General features: G+C 42.5%; 1 protein-coding gene across 2 annotated transcripts in view; it reads right to left on the reverse strand.

The window, feature by feature from the left end:
• The window catches only part of ACSL1 (acyl-CoA synthetase long chain family member 1), a 227,055-nt gene that overhangs the window by 128,064 nt on the left and 78,764 nt on the right, over window positions 1-20,227 (reverse strand). For both annotated transcript variants that reach the window (XM_033943434.1, XM_033943426.1), the window contains exons 2-3: window positions 14,002-14,219; window positions 4,847-4,961 (exon numbers count right to left, since the gene is read on the reverse strand). In XM_033943434.1, coding sequence (XP_033799325.1) covers window positions 4,847-4,961; window positions 14,002-14,199 — 313 coding nt within the window. In that variant the 5' untranslated portion in view covers window positions 14,200-14,219. The remainder of the gene's footprint in view (window positions 1-4,846; window positions 4,962-14,001; window positions 14,220-20,227) is intronic.

Below are 20,227 nucleotides of genomic sequence, written 5' to 3' on the forward strand. Positions count from 1 at the left end.
TCCGGCTCTCGAGGACCGGAATTGCCTAACCCTGACCTAGTAGTGATTCACTACTTTCAAAACAATGGTGACAAGTCCCAGACAGGTATAACTACAATATGAGAAAGGACTTGAAATCACTTAGTGTGAACACTGTAGCCCTCAGATACCTGTGCTGCACAGTGGTCCAAAGGAACACACCGAAACGCAGATTTTATCAGGTTGGCACGTTCTCTTTCATCGGGCTAACAGTGTGTTTTTTAATATTTTTTAACTGCACTTTTTTAATTTAAACTTTATATTGAACGTTTTGTGCTCAACTTATAGTGATAGCAAACAAAAAACCACAAAGTGAAAAACTCTTGACACTTATCTTTTGAAGTTTGAAAGATTGTTTGCTGAGCAAAGTAGCTTTGGCTTGAGCTAATGGCCCAACGGGACCCGTTTCGCCTAGTATGGCTTCTTCAGGGGTCAAATATCGTCAAGCTGCCAAAATGAAAAAGTGTCTTATTAAAAGTTATACATACGAATGTTTTAAAAGACTAAGTCTTAAAAATTCTCAGCGGTACTCACCGTGTATAGCGTAATCCGCCTTTGCAGATTTAAAAATGGCGTCGGCACGCTGCCGTTTCTGCGCATGTGTTAAATACACAAAGTATGTCTACGTCATACTATGATATCCTATTTTAACGTCATACTTTGATATCATATAGAAACCCAGTTTAACAAACTAAATGGAATAAATGAAATTAAGATGTTATCAATGAATAAAGATGTTCTGAAAAAATGTTCAGAAAAAAGCATGCCAATCTATAGAACTATTTAAACCAGCCGGTTTCAAAGTTTTAAGATTGAAAATCCATTTACATTCTTTTTGATGGAGCAATTTTTGTCTATTGCCCCCTCGTGTAAGATGGTCAATTTTGTCGATACAGAAACTTTTTAAATCTTCAAAAACGTGTCCTGCTTGTGTGCAGTGTTCAACGAGGGGTGCAGATAATCTTTTATGTTTTAAACTAGATTTATGTTCCGAAAGTCTTGTTTTAAAAGCTCTGGTGGACATTCCCACGTACCACATTCTGCATGGACATATTATTATATAAATAATATGGTCAGAATTGCAAGTAAGAAAATGTTGTATTTTATGCACTTTGCCTGTATTTGGATTTGTGAATTGTTTTGTAGAGACGACAGAGTCACAAAAGCTGCATTTGCCACATTTAAAGAATCCTTGTGGTAACAGCTTTGAAGTGGATGAACTTTTTTGTGCAATTGCTGCTGGGGAAAGTATGTCTTTTAAATTTTGTTCTCTAGAAAAAGCTATTCTCAAATCTGTTTCTTGAAACAGTGGATGTGATTGTACGATTTTCCAATTAGTTCTCAAAATCGCTGCTGGAATATTACCATGTGCTGAATAGCGTAAAGTGCATGTTTGTATGTCGTCTTGTTCTGTTTGATTTTTTAAAGGGGTATTACCCAAAAGCATGTCACGATCGTAATACCTGGCTCTTTTTTGTGCATTTTTCAAAACTTGCACTGGATATCCTCGTTGGCTCAGTTTTAATTTTAACTTTTTAGACTGAATTTTAAAATTCTTTAATGAAGAACAATTTCTTCTTATTCTAAGGAATTGCGAGAATGGTAAATTTTTCCTTAAGTTAACAGGGTGACAACTTTTGAAGTCTAAAAGAGTGTTTCTATCCGTGGGTTTTACAAAAGTGTCAAATTCAAAATGGTCTTTATCTTGAATAATTAAGAGATCTAAAAAAGATATCTGATTTTTATCAAAATTCATGGAAAATTGTATATTGGAGTCACAGGTGTTCAGCCATGTCCGGAATTTCAGTAAATCTTGATGGTTGCCATTCCAGAGCATGAGAATATCGTCAATATAACGAAACCATTTAAAAATATGTTGTCCAAAAGGAGAATGTGAAATCCAAATTTTTTCAAAATTGTCCATGAACAAATTCGCCACTGATGGAGCAAAAGTGGCCCCCATTGCAACTCCCTTCTTTTGTTTATAGAAGCAATTGTCGAATAAAAAGAAATTTTCTTTCATGGCTTGCCTGGCCAGAAAACAAAGAAAATCAGTTGGAATCGTATGTGGACGAGGGCGATTATCAATGGTCTCTTTTATGATGTCAAGAGCTTCATCCTGAGGTATTGAAGTGTATAATGAAACTACGTCAAAAGAGACTAAAGTAAAAGGAAAATCGTTGGTAGAAATCTGTTGTAGTTTGTTGATGACATCTCTAGAATCTTTTATGAATGAACTCATCTTCCAAACTTCACTTTTCAAAAAATAATCCACAAAAATGGATAAAGGTTCTAAAAGAGAACCACGGGAGGAAATGATTGGTCTCCCAGGGGGGCAAACCAGACTTTTGTGGATTTTCGGTAATAGATATAGCACAGGAATTCTAGGAAACTTGTTGTTTATAAATTTATAATCTTTATATGTTAGAAAACCTGATTTTAAGCCTTTATCTGTTTCTGCTAAGATCTTTCTTTTAAGACGATTTGTTGGATTCAATGATAACTTCGTATACGTCGATTCATCATTTAGTTGACGAAATACCTCACTTCGATAGTCATCTATGTTTTGCACAACAACCGAAAATCCACAAAAGTCTGGTTTGCCTCCCTGGGAGACCAATCATTTCCTCCCGTGGTTCTCTTTTAGAACCTTTATCCATTTTTGTGGATTATTTTTTGAAAAGTGAAGTTTGGAAGATGAGTTCATTCATAAAAGATTCTAGAGATGTCATCAACAAACTACAACAGATTTCTACCAACGATTTTCCTTTTACTTTAGTCTCTTTTGACGTAGTTTCATTATACACTTCAATACCTCAGGATGAAGCTCTTGACATCACTTTTGCTCCATCAGTGGCGAATTTGTTCATGGACAATTTTGAAAAAATTTGGATTTCACATTCTCCTTTTGGACAACATATTTTTAAATGGTTTCGTTATATTGACGATATTCTCATGCTCTGGAATGGCAACCATCAAGATTTACTGAAATTCCGGACATGGCTGAACACCTGTGACTCCAATATACAATTTTCCATGAATTTTGATAAAAATCAGATATCTTTTTTAGATCTCTTAATTATTCAAGATAAAGACCATTTTGAATTTGACACTTTTGTAAAACCCACGGATAGAAACACTTTTAGACTTCAAAAGTTGTCACCCTGTTAACTTAAGGAAAAATTTACCATTCTCGCAATTCCTTAGAATAAGAAGAAATTGTTCTTCATTAAAGAATTTTAAAATTCAGTCTAAAAAGTTAAAATTAAAACTGAGCCAACGAGGATATCCAGTGCAAGTTTTGAAAAATGCACAAAAAAGAGCCAGGTATTACGATCGTGACATGCTTTTGGGTAATACCCCTTTAAAAAATCAAACAGAACAAGACGACATACAAACATGCACTTTACGCTATTCAGCACATGGTAATATTCCAGCAGCGATTTTGAGAACTAATTGGAAAATCGTACAATCACATCCACTGTTTCAAGAAACAGATTTGAGAATAGCTTTTTCTAGAGAACAAAATTTAAAAGACATACTTTCCCCAGCAGCAATTGCACAAAAAAGTTCATCCACTTCAAAGCTGTTACCACAAGGATTCTTTAAATGTGGCAAATGCAGCTTTTGTGACTGTCGTCTCTACAAAACAATTCACAAATCCAAATACAGGCAAAGTGCATAAAATACAACATTTTCTTACTTGCAATTCTGACCATATTATTTATATAATAATATGTCCATGCAGAATGTGGTACGTGGGAATGTCCACCAGAGCTTTTAAAACAAGACTTTCGGAACATAAATCTAGTTTAAAACATAAAAGATTATCTGCACCCCTCGTTGAACACTGCACACAAGCAGGACACGTTTTTGAAGATTTAAAAAGTTTCTGTATCGACAAAATTGACCATCTTACACGAGGGGGCAATAGACAAAAATTGCTCCATCAAAAAGAATGTAAATGGATTTTCAATCTTAAAACTTTGAAACCGGCTGGTTTAAATAGTTCTATAGATTGGCATGCTTTTTTCTGAACATTTTTTCAGAACATCTTTATTCATTGATAACATCTTAATTTCATTTATTCCATTTAGTTTGTTAAACTGGGTTTCTATATGATATCAAAGTATGACGTTAAAATAGGATATCATAGTATGACGTAGACATACTTTGTGTATTTAACACATGCGCAGAAACGGCAGCGTGCCGACGCCATTTTTAAATCTGCAAAGGCGGATTACGCTATACACGGTGAGTACCGCTGAGAATTTTTAAGACTTAGTCTTTTAAAACATTCGTATGTATAACTTTTAATAAGACACTTTTTCATTTTGGCAGCTTGACGATATTTGACCCCTGAAGAAGCCATACTAGGCGAAACGGGTCCCGTTGGGCCATTAACTCAAGCCAAAGCTACTTTGCTCAGCAAACAATCTTTCAAACTTCAAAAGATAAGTGTCAAGAGTTTTTCACTTTGTGGTTTTTTGTTTGCTATCACTATAAGTTGAGCACAAAACGTTCAATATAAAGTTTAAATTAAAAAAGTGCAGTTAAAAAATATTAAAAAACACACTGTTAGCCCGATGAAAGAGAACGTGCCAACCTGATAAAATCTGCGTTTCGGTGTGTTCCTTTGGACCACTGTGCAGCACAGGTATCTGAGGGCTACAGTGTTCACACTAAGTGATTTCAAGTCCTTTCTCATATTGTAGTTAACCCTGACCTAGACCAATTAAAAAAAAAAAAAAAAATCATGTATTCTAAAAAAAGAAAAAAAAAAAAAAAAAAAAAAAAAAGTTAAGTTCACACACAGAATGCTACTTACTTGATATCTTCAGTCCCCTCTGGAAAGCATCATACACTGTTTTCACATCATCATAGTAGTATATTATCAGCTCATTGTCAGATAGAATTGCAGATCTGCGAGCACGATCACCATTCTGTCATAAAATCCATTTTGGAAACATCCGATTTAGAACAAGTTTAAATGCAAGTCTATTTCAAAATGAAGCAATATTACAATAACTAGTTGTTTAGCCCGTTACATTAACGGGTGCTAGCAGCCCTTCTCCCTTATTTTTACCTCCTCCCTGTCCAGCAACACCTCTCCCCCTTTCCCTGCTCCCCCCATATAGCAGTAGCCCTTCTCCTTTTATCTCCCCCTGTCCAGCAGCACCCCTCCCATTCCCTCCTCCCCCTGTCTAGCAGTAGCTCTTCTCCTTTATGTCCTGCTCCCCCTCTGTCCAGCAGTAGCCCCAGGAAAAGAGTGAGGATCACAGGACCAAAGCTTTTACTGACATCCAAGTAGGGGAAATCCACTCTCCCCACCTCCTTGCTGCTGCTGCACTTCCTCCTTGGCTATACACACGCGCGCGCACACACTTACATACAGCTCTCCGGCTCCTCACGCCCCTCCTCCACATTCCACTTCTTCGGCGGGGGCCAACGTTTTCTTTATTTTGTTTTCTTTTCACGTGTTCCTCCTTCATGGAAAAACAGCACTACCGGCCAACTTAGTCCCTTGCCGCCCCCTTCCTGCGCCGCACAACCACCTTTCTTTCCCTCCCTCCATCAGGTGCAGTGAATCCACCAATGTTAAAAGGAGCCACGTCGAAATCGGAGGCCTGCCACTGCCGTAGCACTTTCCCCTCTGCCTTGGCAGAGAGGAACGTGTTACGGTGGCGGCAGGGCTCCAATTTCAAAGCAGCTCCTTTTAACATAGGCGGAGTTGAACTGACCTGATGGAGGAAGGGAAGGAACGGTGGGGCAAATTTCGGCAACAGCAGGAATTGTTTGGCGGGCCAAGCACCGTGAAACTTTGTTTCTTTAGGCAGCCCCGGGGGGGGGGGGGGGGGAGGGGGTTGAATCGTCGATGTGCAGGCCGCTGAGACGGGAGTGAGCAGTTCGGCTTCCCCTATCTGGGGAAACCGGGGAAATCGCCGTGCCGAACTCAGCTGCGCGTCGGGAGTGAGTTTTTCGACTTCCCCTATCTGGGGAAACCGCCGTGCCGAACTGAGCTGCGCGTGGGGCCGTAGTAAGCGCGGGGCATGCTGCAGTCTTGGCGGCCACGGACATACGGATCATGGAAGCACGCTGATAAGACTGCGCATGCGCCGCCTACGGTTTTATTATATAGATATAAACATTTGCATATTCTGTAGTATATATATGGTCAAATCACATTATGACCACTGCCTGCCTCTGACATCAGGGATGCACAGAAAACTAACAAATGCAGACTTAATGGGTATATAAGATGGAATGTCAGCAAGTTACCAAAATAGCAATCATGGATTTCACAGGGAAAAAGTGCAATTAGACAAGGGCAGCAGCATTTCAGAAACGGCAAAATGTATAAACTGTTCATGGGCTTTTGTGATTCTGGAGTCAGCACCTTCAAAAAGATATAAAAAGGATTGAGTTGGTCCAGAGGAAGGCTACTAAAATGATATGTGCTATTAAGGTGTATGGGGACAGACAAAGATCTCAATCTGTATACTTTGGAGGTAAGGTGGGAGAGGGGAGATAGGATAGAGACGTTCAAATACCTACATAACAAAAGCGCACACGAGTCGAGTCTTTCATTTGAAATGAAACTGCAACGAGAGGGCATAGGATAACTAAGGAAATACTTTACAGAAAGGGTAGTAGATGCATGGAACTGTCTCCCAGAAGAGGTGATGGAGACAAGACTGTCTGAATTAAAGGACCTGGGATAGGCACGTTGGATCTCAGAGAGAGAGAAAGATAATGGTTACTGCAAATGGGCAGACTAGATGGGCCATATGGCCTTTATCTGCCATCATGTTTCCATGTGTAGCGCGAGGGGATGAATAGAATCTTTGATGACCAGATATAACTATCGATGTGAGGTGAACATCAGCTATGCAGATTGATATGAGTCAACATGGAGCAACTCGCTATCCAAAAATTAGGGGGCTTCCAGATGGGTTCAAAACTGTGCAAACCCCATTGTGACTGGGGTCCAGAGCAGATGGCTAGTGACTGCACCGATGCTCAAGAGAGCTCATCACAAAAAATGGCTGCAATTTGTACAAATGTACCGCCAATGGACTTGCAACAATGTGAGAGTTGGAGCCATCGAAAACATTCTGAAGGAGGGAGGTCAAATTTGTCCATAATCCGGGAAAAAAATAGAAGGGAATTATTTTCCATAACTTGATCAAGCATCCAAATACCCTTATCAATCCACGTACGCCAATGGATAGGATGGTTCCCAATTAAGAAATTGGAGTTATACCATAATGGAGAGGAAGTGGAATATAATCGATTAGTGTGAGAGTTAGAGTCAAAGTGATGTATGGCATGAACCGTGGCACTTAGTGTCGGAGGTGATGGAGAACACAGGAGGAGTGTAAGGCAAGCAAGATAGTGGAATAGGATGAACCAAATGTTGTTCAGCAGAACGAGATTTAGGAGTAATCATCAGTGCAGACATGAAAACTGCCAATCAAGTGGAGAAGGCTTCATCTAAGGCAAGGCAGATATTGGGTTGTATCAATAGAAGTTTCATCAGCCGAAAGCCTGAAGTCATAATGCTGTTGTACAGGGCCATGGTGAGACCTCATCTGGAGTACTGTGTGCAACTCTGGAGGCCACATTACAGTAAAGATGTGCGCAGAATTGAATCGGTTCAGCGGACGGCCACCAGGATGATCTCGGGGCTCAAGGGTCTCTCGTACGAAGAGAGGCTGAACAAATTACAGCTCTACACTCTCGAGGAACGTAGGGAGAGGGGAGACATGATCGAAATATTTAAGTACCTCACGGGATGTGTCGAAGTGGAAATGATATTTTCTTTCTCAAGGGACCCTCGGCCACAAGAGGGCACCCCGCTCAAACTCGGGGGCGGAAAATTTCATGGCGACACCAGAAAGTATTTCTTCAGAGAGAGTGGTTGATCATTGGAACAAGCTTCCAGTGCAGGTGATCGAGGCAGACAGCATGCCAGACTTTAAGAATAAATGGGATACCCATGTGGGATCCCTACGATGGTCAAGATAAGGAAATTGGGTCATTAGGGCATAGACAGGGGGTGGGTAAGCAGAGTGGGCAGACTTGATGGGCTGTAGCCCTTTTCTGCCGTCATCTTCAATGTTTCTATGTTTTATAAGGACCCAGGCCGATTGATGGTTATCCAAAGAAGCATGCAACCAAATAGAACTGTATTTAAGGAAAGCCGCTAGATGATAAAGAAAAAAAATCTAGAAAGCCTATTCCCCCATCCGATTTGGAGGATTTAAGTATTAAGGGCAATACAAGGGGTCTTTTTGCACCAGAGATAGTCAGATAGGTTACGTTCTATAGATTTGTAGAATGCCCTTGGAGCAGTGGTTCTTAACCTTGTTGGAGGTACTGAACCCCACCAGTTTCGTGTTCACCGAACCCTTCTTTATTGGAAAAATAAAATATGAGTTTTACAAATTCAACACATAGGTATACAATGAGGGAAAAATATCAATTTTGAAAACAAAAAAGTTCTCCTATATTTCGAATAATAACATAAATGAAATTTACTGCAAATCAGTATGACTTCTGCTGTTGCCTCTGAGACCAGTTCAGAAATGCACGGCTTTAGGCCACTCATGTCATTTTCGCAACAAAGTCTGTTCCTTTTCTTCGTTATGTCCAGCATCCTCGAAAAGGATTGCTCGCAAAGATATGTTGTAACAAACGGTATGAAAATTTCCAGAGCTTTCTTAGCAATAACAGGGTACGTTACCAATTGTTGACACCAAAATGTTGAGCGTTGTTCTGAAGAGTTGCTGTTGAACCTGGCTCTGCTGAATTTCAATGTTTTCATCGAGGTATTCATCATTGACATCTGTTGTCTCAACACTAAACGTGAATGGCTGTCTCACCCATGCTGGATATGACTCTCTTGTAGGGAAGTATCCGTCGAGAGACTTTGCAAGCTCATCTAAGTGCGTGGCAATAGTTTGCTTCAGTTCCGCGGGTACAGAAATGTCTCCGATTCCAGATACATCTTCAATTTTACTTAGTTGTCTAGCAGGGGAAAGTTTGCAAAGTTATCGTTTTCTGTTCGTCGTTTCCATAATGGTAGCTTTTTTTGAAAAGCTTTCAGGTTTTCTTCCGCTTCGATGATGTTGACTCCACCACCCTGCATCTGCTTATTGAGATGATTGAGAGCTGCAAAGATCAGCCATGTACGCTAAAATGAGAATGAACTCAGAATTTTGAAGCAATCTGCATGACAATGTTGCTGCTCTTGCAAAAACAGAGCTAATTCCACACACATGGCAAAAACACGATTCAGCACCTGTTCCCGGGATAACCACCGAACGTTAGAATGGTACAGAAGTACCTCGAATTCAGATCCCATTTCTTTACACAGCTCCTTGAAGATGCGATGCTTCAGAGCATTATTTCGCACATAGTTCACGCATTCCACAACAATTTTTAAAACTTCTGCCAGTTTTGGAGGCAAGGTTTTTGTTGCCAACGCATGCCTGTGCAGAATGCAATGCATAACAATGATGTGTGGTGCATCGGCATTCACTAGCACACCAAAACCGGACTTTCTTCCGAGCATGGCTGGAGCTCTGTCCGAACAAACTGCAGAAACCATATCCCACGAAAGATTGTTGTCTTTGAAGAAGTCATCCACAAGTTTCTTCACATCAGTTGCCTTAGTTGTTGTTGTAAGAGGCTTACAAAATAAAAAAAAATCTTCCTTTTATCACGTCGTCTTTCACATAGCGCACGAATACTGCAAGCTGGCTTAGATTGGAAACGTCTGTGGTCTCGTCGAGTTGAAGGTTGAATTTTGCCAGGCTTGAAATCAGATCTGCAACTACTTGAGCCAAGATGCCTTTGCTCATGTCCTCTATTCTGTTGCTGATGATGTCATTTGAAAGAGGAATTTCAGATAACTGAACTTCAGCCACTTTTCCCAGCATGATATTCGCCATCTTCAACACAGCTGGTTTTATGAGTGTTTCACCAATGGTGTGTGGTTTGCCCTGCTTTGCGATCAGGTAAGCAACTTCGTACGATGCTGTGAGGATCGGTTTGTTGATGGGTACAAAGCCGAGAACAGGCAGAGTAGCCTTTTCATCGAATCTTGCTCTCTTCACCTTGAATTCAGCGAGCGTTGTGTTCTTGTATTTTCCATCTCCATGCAGTTTAAGGAAGCGTTCCCTTAGTTTTACCGGAGCTAGACTAGAATTACTCAACTTGGCATTGCAAATCATGCAATTAGGACGCTGACTCCCATCACGTTTCGTTATACATGTGAATCCATATTGTACATATTCGTCTGACCACTTTTGTATTTTGCTCAACATAGTAAGGGATTAAAATATTAAGATAGGTATCACACGATGTACCATCACAACAGTTACAATTCGACTACTGTGCTCATCAAATCCCCTGCAGCACAGATAGGCCAAGCGATGTTGCGTGATCACCTGCAGCCAATTATGGACAAGCGGGGCGTATCATCACGAATCATAAGCGCTTCGGTCACATTCAATCATCTATCAGTTAAATCACAAATTTTGATCAGGAATTGATTGATGTATATAAGGCGTTAGTTACAGATTGATAGATCAAGAAACCAAGTACACGATCAGTCTTGATCAAAATCACTGAATAACTGATAGATGATTGAACGTGACCGAAGCGCTATACGAGTCGGAGGTGTGTTTTGACCTCTGCCGAACCCGCAAGACTGACTCACCGAACCCCTGGGGTTAGGTCGAACCCAGGTTAAGAACCACTGCCTTGGAGCAAGCTTAGGAAGCATAGAGAGATAATAGTTAATAGGAGCAATTGTCATTTTTATAGCCTCCAAGTGCCCCCCACCATGAAAGAGAGAGGGGGGGGGACCAGCGTTGTAAGAGCTTATCCACTTTAGAAGTGAGGGCAGTAAGATTAAGTGACATCATAGTATCTCTATCCTGATGAAAGAGGGTTCCAATATATTTTAGAGAGGAATGAGCCCAACGGAAGGAAATAGGTCCACAGTCTGAAAGATATGTGGCATGAATTTCTGATTTATCCCAATTAATACGATAGCCCAAATGAGATGAAAACGAGGAGACTACCTGGAGCAATACAGGAATAGAAGAAGCAGGCTGTGAAAGAAATAAGCAAATCGTCAGCATAAGCCAGGGTTTTAATTTGATGAGGACCTACAGGAATGCCAGCAATGTTCTGATGATGACGAATAGCAATGAGAAGAGGTTCAAGAGCTATGTTGAAAAGAAGAGGAGACAGTGGACAACCCTGACGGGTCCCCTTGTGAAGGAAAACAGGAGTGGAAAGAGAGTCATTAATACGTAACCTAGAGAAGGGTTTAGAATATAGCAATTGAATCCATCGAACAAAATCACCACCACAGCCAAACCAGCTAAGGGAGGCGAATAAATGAGTCCATTCCACCATGTCAAATGCCTTCTCCGCATAGAGAGAAATAGCTACCATAGGAGAAGAGGAAGAATGCACAGCATGGAAGGTATGAGCATTATCACCAATAAAACAGTTTTTTATAAATCCAACTTGATCGGGATGAATAAGAGCCTAAAATTTTTTCTAATCTGGAGGAAAGAACTTTAGCTAAAATTTTACAATCTGTATTAAGTGAGATTGGTCTATAATTGGCAACTTTAGTTTCATCCCTATCAGCTTTGGGTAACACGATATGAGCTTCCGCAAAAGAACCACGATCATCAATTTCAAAAAAGATATTAACTCTGTAGAGAGAATTTTATAGAGTTCTATGGGGTATCCATCGGGTCCAGGAGATTTATGTGAGGATAAAGAATGAATAGCGTCTCCAAGATTTCGGATTCTGTAATTGAAGCGCCCAGGGCATCCATTTGAGAGGGAGACAAGGAAGGATGGGGAAGATCTTGAAAGAACTCGGGGGCAGAGGAAGAGGATGATGAGGAGGATGTATATAGTTTCTCATAAAAGGCTGCAAAGAATGCAGATATGGAGGCATCATCGGTGACAGAAATCCCATCATCCCCCACAAGGGCAGCAACTCTAGAACGTTGCTTACGGTTAGCCAGATACCGACCCGATTTGTTGGCAGACATATGGTGCCGGCTTTAGAAAGCAAGAAATCTTGTTGAGCTTTAGTCTGAGATAGATTATAATCAATCTTTTTTTGTATTAACTCAGGAGAAGAATGCGGTAATAGGCCCTGAATTTGCTGGGATTCTAAAAGAAAGATGTCCTGCTCCAAAGTAGTCAAGGCAGAGGATTCGGCTTTCCTTTTCCACGTTGCATAGATGAGAATTTCTCCCCTAAGGCTCACATTGAAAGCTTCCCAAATAGTATTAAGAGGACACAGAATCAATATTGTTTTGAAAAAAAGCAGAAATAAAGCTACAAATCTTTTCCAGCAAAGCAGTATCTGAGAGGAGGGAAGTATTCAATCTCCAGTGACGCTTAGGACAAGTATGTTGAGCTTCAATGTGTAGACCAATAGGAGCATGGTCCGAGAGAATAATAGGATGTATTACCGAAGCCCGAACCATAGGAAGCAGCGATTTTGACATAAGAAAAAAGTCGATTCTGGAGTAAGATCGATGCGGGGCAGAGTAAAAAGTAAATGATTGTTCCTCAGGATGTAGCAGTCTCCAAGGGTCACAGAGACCCAGATCCTGGATAACGTGATGAAGTTCAGACCACATTTTCAAAATGCGGAACAGAGAAAGGGATTGTCTAGCCAGAAGAACATCAAGGGGAAGATTGAAGTTGCCTCCCAATAATAGAGGGTGATCAGAGACTTCTAAGAGGTTCTCTCGCAGGGAAATCATAAAGGCAGGCCAAGTCCACATTCGGGACATAGACATTCAATGTAAAGCATCAACGAGCCCAATTTAACAGTAGCCACTATCCATCTACCCTCTAAATCCATAGACTGGTGGATAATTTGGACGTTCGTGGAGTTCCTAAATAAGATAGAAACACCCCTTTTCTTGTGTACAGCAGAAGAAAATATATGAACTCCATACCCTGGAATTTTGAGAAGGGAGCAGTCTCTAGAATTGAGATGGGTTTCTTGTAATAAGAGAATGTCAATTTTTGGATCTAAGATAGTCCGTAATTTTTTTGCATTTAAGGGATTGATTAATACCATTGACATTCCATGAAGCAAATTTAAGGGACGTCAGAGATACTGAGAGAAAGAAATAGTAGAAAGTAGAAATTCTACAGTACAGGATGCCCGACCCGCTAAAGGTTACATCAGAACAGCAAGAGATACCGATATGAGAGCGAAGAAAAGGATGAAAAAATCCTCTCCAGGAAGAGAAGAGAGGACAAACCAAATTGTCAAACAGATGATTGCGGAGCCAGAGAGGCCCACCTCCTAAATAAACAGGAAAGTAGAATCGGTCTACATGGTATACAACATAGTATAACACCCAAGAACAGTTATATGCTTTCGACACTATCTATCATACACTTCTAATAAATAGGCTTCAATCAATTGGTGTAACCGATCAAGTTCTAGAAGTCCTTGAGCATGCGCAGATGCATGCTCTAGGCCAGCAGAAGCAGGAAGATCTTCTGGCGGCACCGGCACGTCCTGTGGGCTGCGTGCTAGTGCCAGGCAGGGGGGGGTAACTTTAAGTTGTTCGGGTGGGGGGTGCCAGTTCGTGGAAGGGGGGCGCAGTGCCGCTGGCCTTGGGGGGGGGGGGGAACATATCAAAGCGAGTTTCCATTATTTCCTATGGGGAAACTCGCTTTGATATACGAGTATGCTTCTGGAACAAATTATGCTCGTAAACCAAGGTTCCACTGTATTTTACAAGAAAGTTACATTAGTTCAAGCCCTCAGGGGAAAAAAAAAAAAAAAAGTGAATAGTGAAAGTGCCCTGCCCGTTACCAACTTTACACATACATTTTGTGTATGAAGAGATGGCAAGAAGTCACAAGAATTTAGATCAGTCATTGCATTATGTATGTGTCAACTTTTTTTACCTCAATTTCTATAGACTGCATGGTTACATCAAAAGCTGGCTTCAAAGCTTTGTATCTTGTGGCATACCAAAGTGCAAAGGCTGCAGCAGCACCAATGCCTAGCAGTGTGTTGACTGGAAAGTTATGCACATACTGGCGAACATAGTCAAATTCTGGAAGTTTCAGATTGTTCAATAAGTCCTGCGAGTCCAGGTTCATCACGCTTTACAGAAAGAGATCTAAAGGGAAAAAAAGGAGCATCACCTATTCAAAGTAGGCATGTTAGAAGCAATGTTAATACTTTTTTCAAAAAAATACGAACCCAATACAGGAAGAGGAGACAATAGTAAATAAAGATCTTCACTGTTCTGTGAGACAAAAGAAACCAATGGAACAGAATAATTATAAACAAATAATTTAGAAGTGAAGAGGGCGGGTCCTCTGTCTTCACAGCTGCCTAGGGCAAGGGTAGGCAATTCCGGTCCTTAAGAGCCAGAGCCAGGTCAGGTTCTCAGATGTCCACAATGAATATGTATGAGATGGATTTGCATGCACTGCTTCCTTGAGATGCAAATCCATCTCATGCATATTTGTGGATATCCTGAAAACCTGACCTGTCTTCGGCTCTCAAGGACCAGAATTGCCTACCCCTGACCCAGGGTAAAAGCACTGCTGCCACAATATACCCAAAAGGGGTTTGATCTGTGAATACTTTTTCAAAGCATAGCTTTGTTTCTGAGTGGCAGCATCATCTACTGCAGGGATCTCAAAGTCCCTCCTTGAGGGCCGTAATCCAGTCGGGTTTTCAAGATTTCCCCAATAAATATGCATGAGCTCTATGTGCATGCACTGTTTCAATGCATATTCATTGGGGAAATCCTGAAAACCCGACTGGATTGTGGCCCTCAAGGAGGGACTTTGAGATCCCTGATCTACCGGCATATGTTTCTTGCTATACATCAGTGCTTTAACACCATACTCAGCAATATGAAACTTACATGCCTTACTTTTCAAAGTCCCTTCAGAACAAAACCTGTTTACTGTAATTATTTTTTCATAACTATGACAATAAGCAGGCTATACATTAAGTAGATTCTAATCTAATCTCGCTCATACCTCGCTCAGACTCAAGGCGACTGTAAAGAGGTAAGAGGGGAGAGAAAGGAGGGAGAGAGGAGGTGGATAAGTAGGAGAGAGAGGAAGGGGAGAAAGATGAGGAAGGGAGGAAGGGGAAAGGGAGAGGAGAGGGTAAAGGAGATTAAGTATCGAATAGATGGGTTTTCAGTTCTGGCCCTTTCTGTAAGGCCATTCCAAGTTTTGACCCCTAGAAAGGTAAGTAGTGTTACTTTTGCTGAAAAGCTAAACAGGCTAAAACAATAAAAATGCTGAAAAACTCAAGGTAGTTCAGCAGTTTGAAAAATTAGGTTCTTACCTTTGCTAATCTTCTTTCTTGTAAATCCTCCCTTTATTCTGGGACTAGTGGGTCATGCATCCCCTGTCACTGTAGGAAGCCTCAGATGATTGTCTTTAACTCCTCCCTTTGATAGCATAACCTGGAGCATGCCCCTTGGGCACCAGTCAGTCTTAAAGTAGCCAGGAACATCTGTAGAGGGGGGGAACTCCCAGCCAGCCAAATCAATTCTGCTCATATTAACATATGCAAACTGCAACAATGAAAATGAGAAAAACAGGTTCTGAAACATTAGAAACCTGAAACGATAGAACAGTGCTATAGGGAGAAATAGCCTGCACTGTCATAAGGGGGCGCTTAACTAGGGACCCCTCCCCCAAATTCAGTGCTAGTTCCAGTCAGATGGCACTCTTATAAAGGCTGATCCGAAACTTAAATCCAGCTTACAGTACACTTCAAGGCAGGCGATCAACGAATCAGACATATAGGGCAGGTTCCTGTAATAAATGGAGGATATACAAGAAAGAAGATTCACAAAGGTAAAATCCTAATCTTTTGTTCTTGTACAATCCCCCTTTATTCTATGACCAGTGGGATGTAACAGAGCAGTCCCGAAAATATTAGGGTGGAACTGATGAGCTCGCTGCCAACGCCGAAGCATCAAAAGCGGTATCTGCTTGGCCGCCACAATCCTATAAAACTTGAAGGTGTGCAAGGAGGACCACATAGTATCCCTTAAATCTCATCTGAAGACACCACTGATGACTTGGCCCAAGAGGAGGAAACCCCTCTGGTAGAATGAGCCTGCACCCTGAGAGGGGCTTCTTTCCTGCCACTACATAAGTTGCAGCAATGGCCACTCGAATCCATCTCAAAATGGAAGCCTTAGAGACAGGCATGCCATTGCATGCAGGATCAATCAGGATAAACATGTGGCCCAAGACACGAAACATGTTGGTAACCTCCAAATACTGCAGTAAAACCTTGCACACATCCAGGGATTGCAGCTTCCAGTCCTGGGTCTTTGAACTGGAAGGAACAAACACCGGAAGTCGGACTTCCTGATTCACATGGAAGACAGAAACCACTTTTGGAAGGAAGGAACCGTATGCAAGAGCACCGCAGTATCCATAATATGCAAGAAAGGACCCAACAAGAAAGATCTTGAAGCTCCGAAACTGAGCTGACAAGCACAAGGAATACCGCTTTGATAGCAAGACCAATCCAGGACACCTGCTCCAGAGGCTCATAAGGTGGGCGAGCCAGGGAGTGGAGAACCAGATTTGATCCCACTTCGGACAAGGGAGGTGCAGAGGAGACCTCAGACAAACCGTACCCTGTAGAAAATGAACCACATCCAGATGAACTGCAAAGGAGTCCTTCAAGGCAATAGGGCCCAGGCAGGACAGACCTGCAATCTGAACCCACTGCAAGGCCCTTTTACAGGCCATCATGCAAAAAACTCCAACGCCTGAGGAAGAAGGATCCTCCTGTCATGTCAGCTAGTGCATCATACTTGGTAGCATCGCCAAGCATTTGCTTAGGCCGCCATCATGGCAGCCTAAACATGGCTATCAGCACAGTAGAATAGCCCTGGGCTGTCAAGGCTGCGTGCTCAAGAACTATGCCGTAAAACCAAAGTAGTCTGGGTCCTAGAATGCAATTGGCCCTTGCGTGAGACTAGGGTGACAGGGCAACTGCAACTGTCAACCCCGCCAGAAACAAACTAGGTCAGCATACCACGGCTGTCTCAGCCATCAGATCACCAGCCCTCCATGTTCTGCTATTTGATGTAACAGACGCCTTATTAGGGGCCATGGAGGGAAGGCATAAAGAGCCTCCTGGAGCCAGGACTGCACCAGAGCATTCAGGCTGTTGCTGCTAGCCTCTCAAAGACTAAAACCGATCTGCCTTCTTGTTTGCCGCAGTCACAAGATCAAACACTGGTGAACCCACCCCCCCCACCCCACCAACTTGCTCAAGGTGGCCTTAGACGAGGAGTCCCCAGACCATTGCCTGATCCACAGCATTCTCCGGGCAAAGGCCAAATAAGTGCCCAGATTGGCAAAAAAACTTTCAATATATCATAAAGCTTCAGCCATATCTACCCTGGAAATGAGAAAATCCAAATAGTGTAGCACCACAGTATCAAGGTCATGGTGTAGTTTGGAGTGTCACGCCTGAGCAATGAAGGACGAGACTGTTGCCACCTTGACACCAGCCAGTCAAATCAAACAGGCATTTAAGGATGAAATCCACCCACCTGTCCTGAACATCCTTCAGGACCACCCATCTTTCAGTAGGGAGGGAAATACACTTGGTGACCTGAGACACATCTGAATCCACCTTCGGAGAAGCAAAGCGCTTAGTAAAACCAACCACCATGGGGTAAAGCCTCGCAATGGCCAGAGTACATTTCAATGGGCCCTCTGGGTCATCCCAAATCTTCGCCAGGATACAAACCACATTGGGGTTATCCAGAAAGGAGGTAGTTAGAGGTCCGATCACTTGAGAGAAAATATTCCGCCTGGACCAGCTGCAGCTTTAATTCCTGCGTACTGTAGGATTGTCAGCCAGGTCCTGGGACCCACACGGATCCTGATTGCAAGCTCTGCCAGATTTGTCATCTGCAGACACCACTGAACCTCCCTGCAAAAGCAGAGGGATGAGAGAGTGCCCCACACAATTGCAGGCATCACCCTTTTCTGCTCTGGGGTCCCCGTTGGGGAACATAAGAATTTCTGCTGCTGGGTCAGACCAGTGGTCCATGGTGCCTAGCAGTCTGCTCACACAGCAGCCCTTAGGTCAAAGATCAGTGCCCCATTTGAGTCTAGACTTACCTGTGTATGTTCTGGTTCAGCAGGAACTTGTCAAACCTTGTCTTGAATCCTTGGAGGGTGCTTTCCCCTATAACAGCCTCTGGAAGAGTGTTCCAGATTTCTACCACTCTGGGTAAAGAACTTTGTACAGAATATATCCCCTTTTAACTTTAGAGTGCACCCTCTTGTCCTCTCCACCTTGGATAGGGTGAACAATCTTCTCTTTCTAAGTCTATTCCCTTCATTAACAAAACAAAAGACCCAGGTCCAGTGGAGGCCGCGGACGGCCCAGACATCAGTGGGGTGACCACTGGCATTGCCTTAAGTATGCCTGATATCCACATATTCCAGGGGAAAAGGTGTCCCGCGGTGAGAACCACCCTGTGTGACTCAAGACTTAGAATGCTTGGAAGACTTGAGGGTTTTCTCTAGAAACGCACTACTGTTTCGCTGATATGCCACCCAATGCTGTCCTGTAAGCCCCCAGACACGCTTTTTACAGAAATTGGGACAGAAGGCTCAAGCAGTGTCTCCCTGGAGGTGGAAGGCACTGCATCCATGCAAACAATGACCCCCCCCCCCTTGCAGACTGCAGCACACGTGGAACACAGCTGTGCATCTTGACAACTATCCACTGCAAATGAAGCATGAATCAGTCCTATCCCGACCTGGGGAGGTCATCTGAAATTTGGAACAAAATGAAGCTCCTAACTATAAAAAAAAAAAAAAAAAGTTTATTTAACTTGGGAAAAAGCCAAGATAGCCACTGTGGGGGTCAGATTTTGCTTTAAAATACCCCAGGAAAAGAACAAGAATCCCCCCCCCCAAAAAAAACAGCAGATTTTGAGATTTTAGAAGCGGGGAGGGGTAGGGCATGCAGGGAAACCACCCCAAAACCCCTTTAAAGACCCCCAAAACCGGCTGTCAGTTTGTTACTTACTGTTCCATTGTGCTGTATGAGAGAATCTGCAGGCAATGCTGGAACATGTAGGGAGATCTAAAGCCTCAGGAAGCTGGAAAGCTGGATTTCAAGTCTGAATGCCCCTCCAACCCGACCACGGCTGGTGACCTCCGCCACTCTCTAATAAGTCATGCAACCACCTGGCGGAGGCCCGCAGTCCAGATCCAATACCGGTCACGTCTCCACGGAACTGCTCAGCCTGTGCTACACCCACTAGTGGATGAACTTGGGGTGAGCTAGCTCCTGATCCCGGAGCCCTGATCTGACTTGCAGGTTGTCTAGAGCAGTGGTTCCCAACCCTGTCCTGGAGGAACACCAGGCCAATTGGGTTTTCAGGCTAGCCCTAATGAATATGCATGAAGCAAATTTGCATGCCTATCACTTCCATCATATGCAAATCTCTCTCATGCATATTCATTAGGGCTAGCCTGAAAACCCGATTGCCCTGGTGTTCCTCCAGGTCAGGGTTGGGAATCACTGGTCTAGAGGGCTTACTGCAATGCAGAAGGAAACACCCCCCCCCCCCCCAACACACATTCTCCAATAGTCTGCGATCGCCTGTTACAAGGATGTCCCTACAGGGAACCTCCAGCATGAGGGCAAACCCATGAAGGAAATACTGAAACTGAAAACTATCAAAAGAAACAAGCAGAAGAGAAACTCCTATAGGCTGGCTTGTAGGAAAGCAAGACTGGTATCCAATGGAAATACTCCAGGTTATGCTACCAGAAGGAGGAATTAAGACTTCAAATCTTCCGAGGCTTCCTACAGTGCCTGGCGGCAAGGGATGTATAACACTGATTGTGGAATAAAGGGGGTGGGAATTTTACAAGGACTACTATTGCAGATCTAGATTTAAAATACTCAGAACCTGCAGTTAAGTTACTTTACAACTTAAACAGAAGGTAATACCACTTCATATTGACTGGGCTAATAGCAGTGTGAGCCTATGCATACTTTGATGAAACTAGCTCTTGATGCCACATTAATTTTAAAGAAAAGAATTATACTGGTTATCAATAACCTCAGGCTCTATTTGTTTAATGTTAAAGACTT

This window comes from Geotrypetes seraphini, chromosome 1, assembly GCF_902459505.1.
Source record: "Geotrypetes seraphini chromosome 1, aGeoSer1.1, whole genome shotgun sequence".
Lineage (NCBI taxonomy): Eukaryota > Metazoa > Chordata > Amphibia > Gymnophiona > Dermophiidae > Geotrypetes > Geotrypetes seraphini.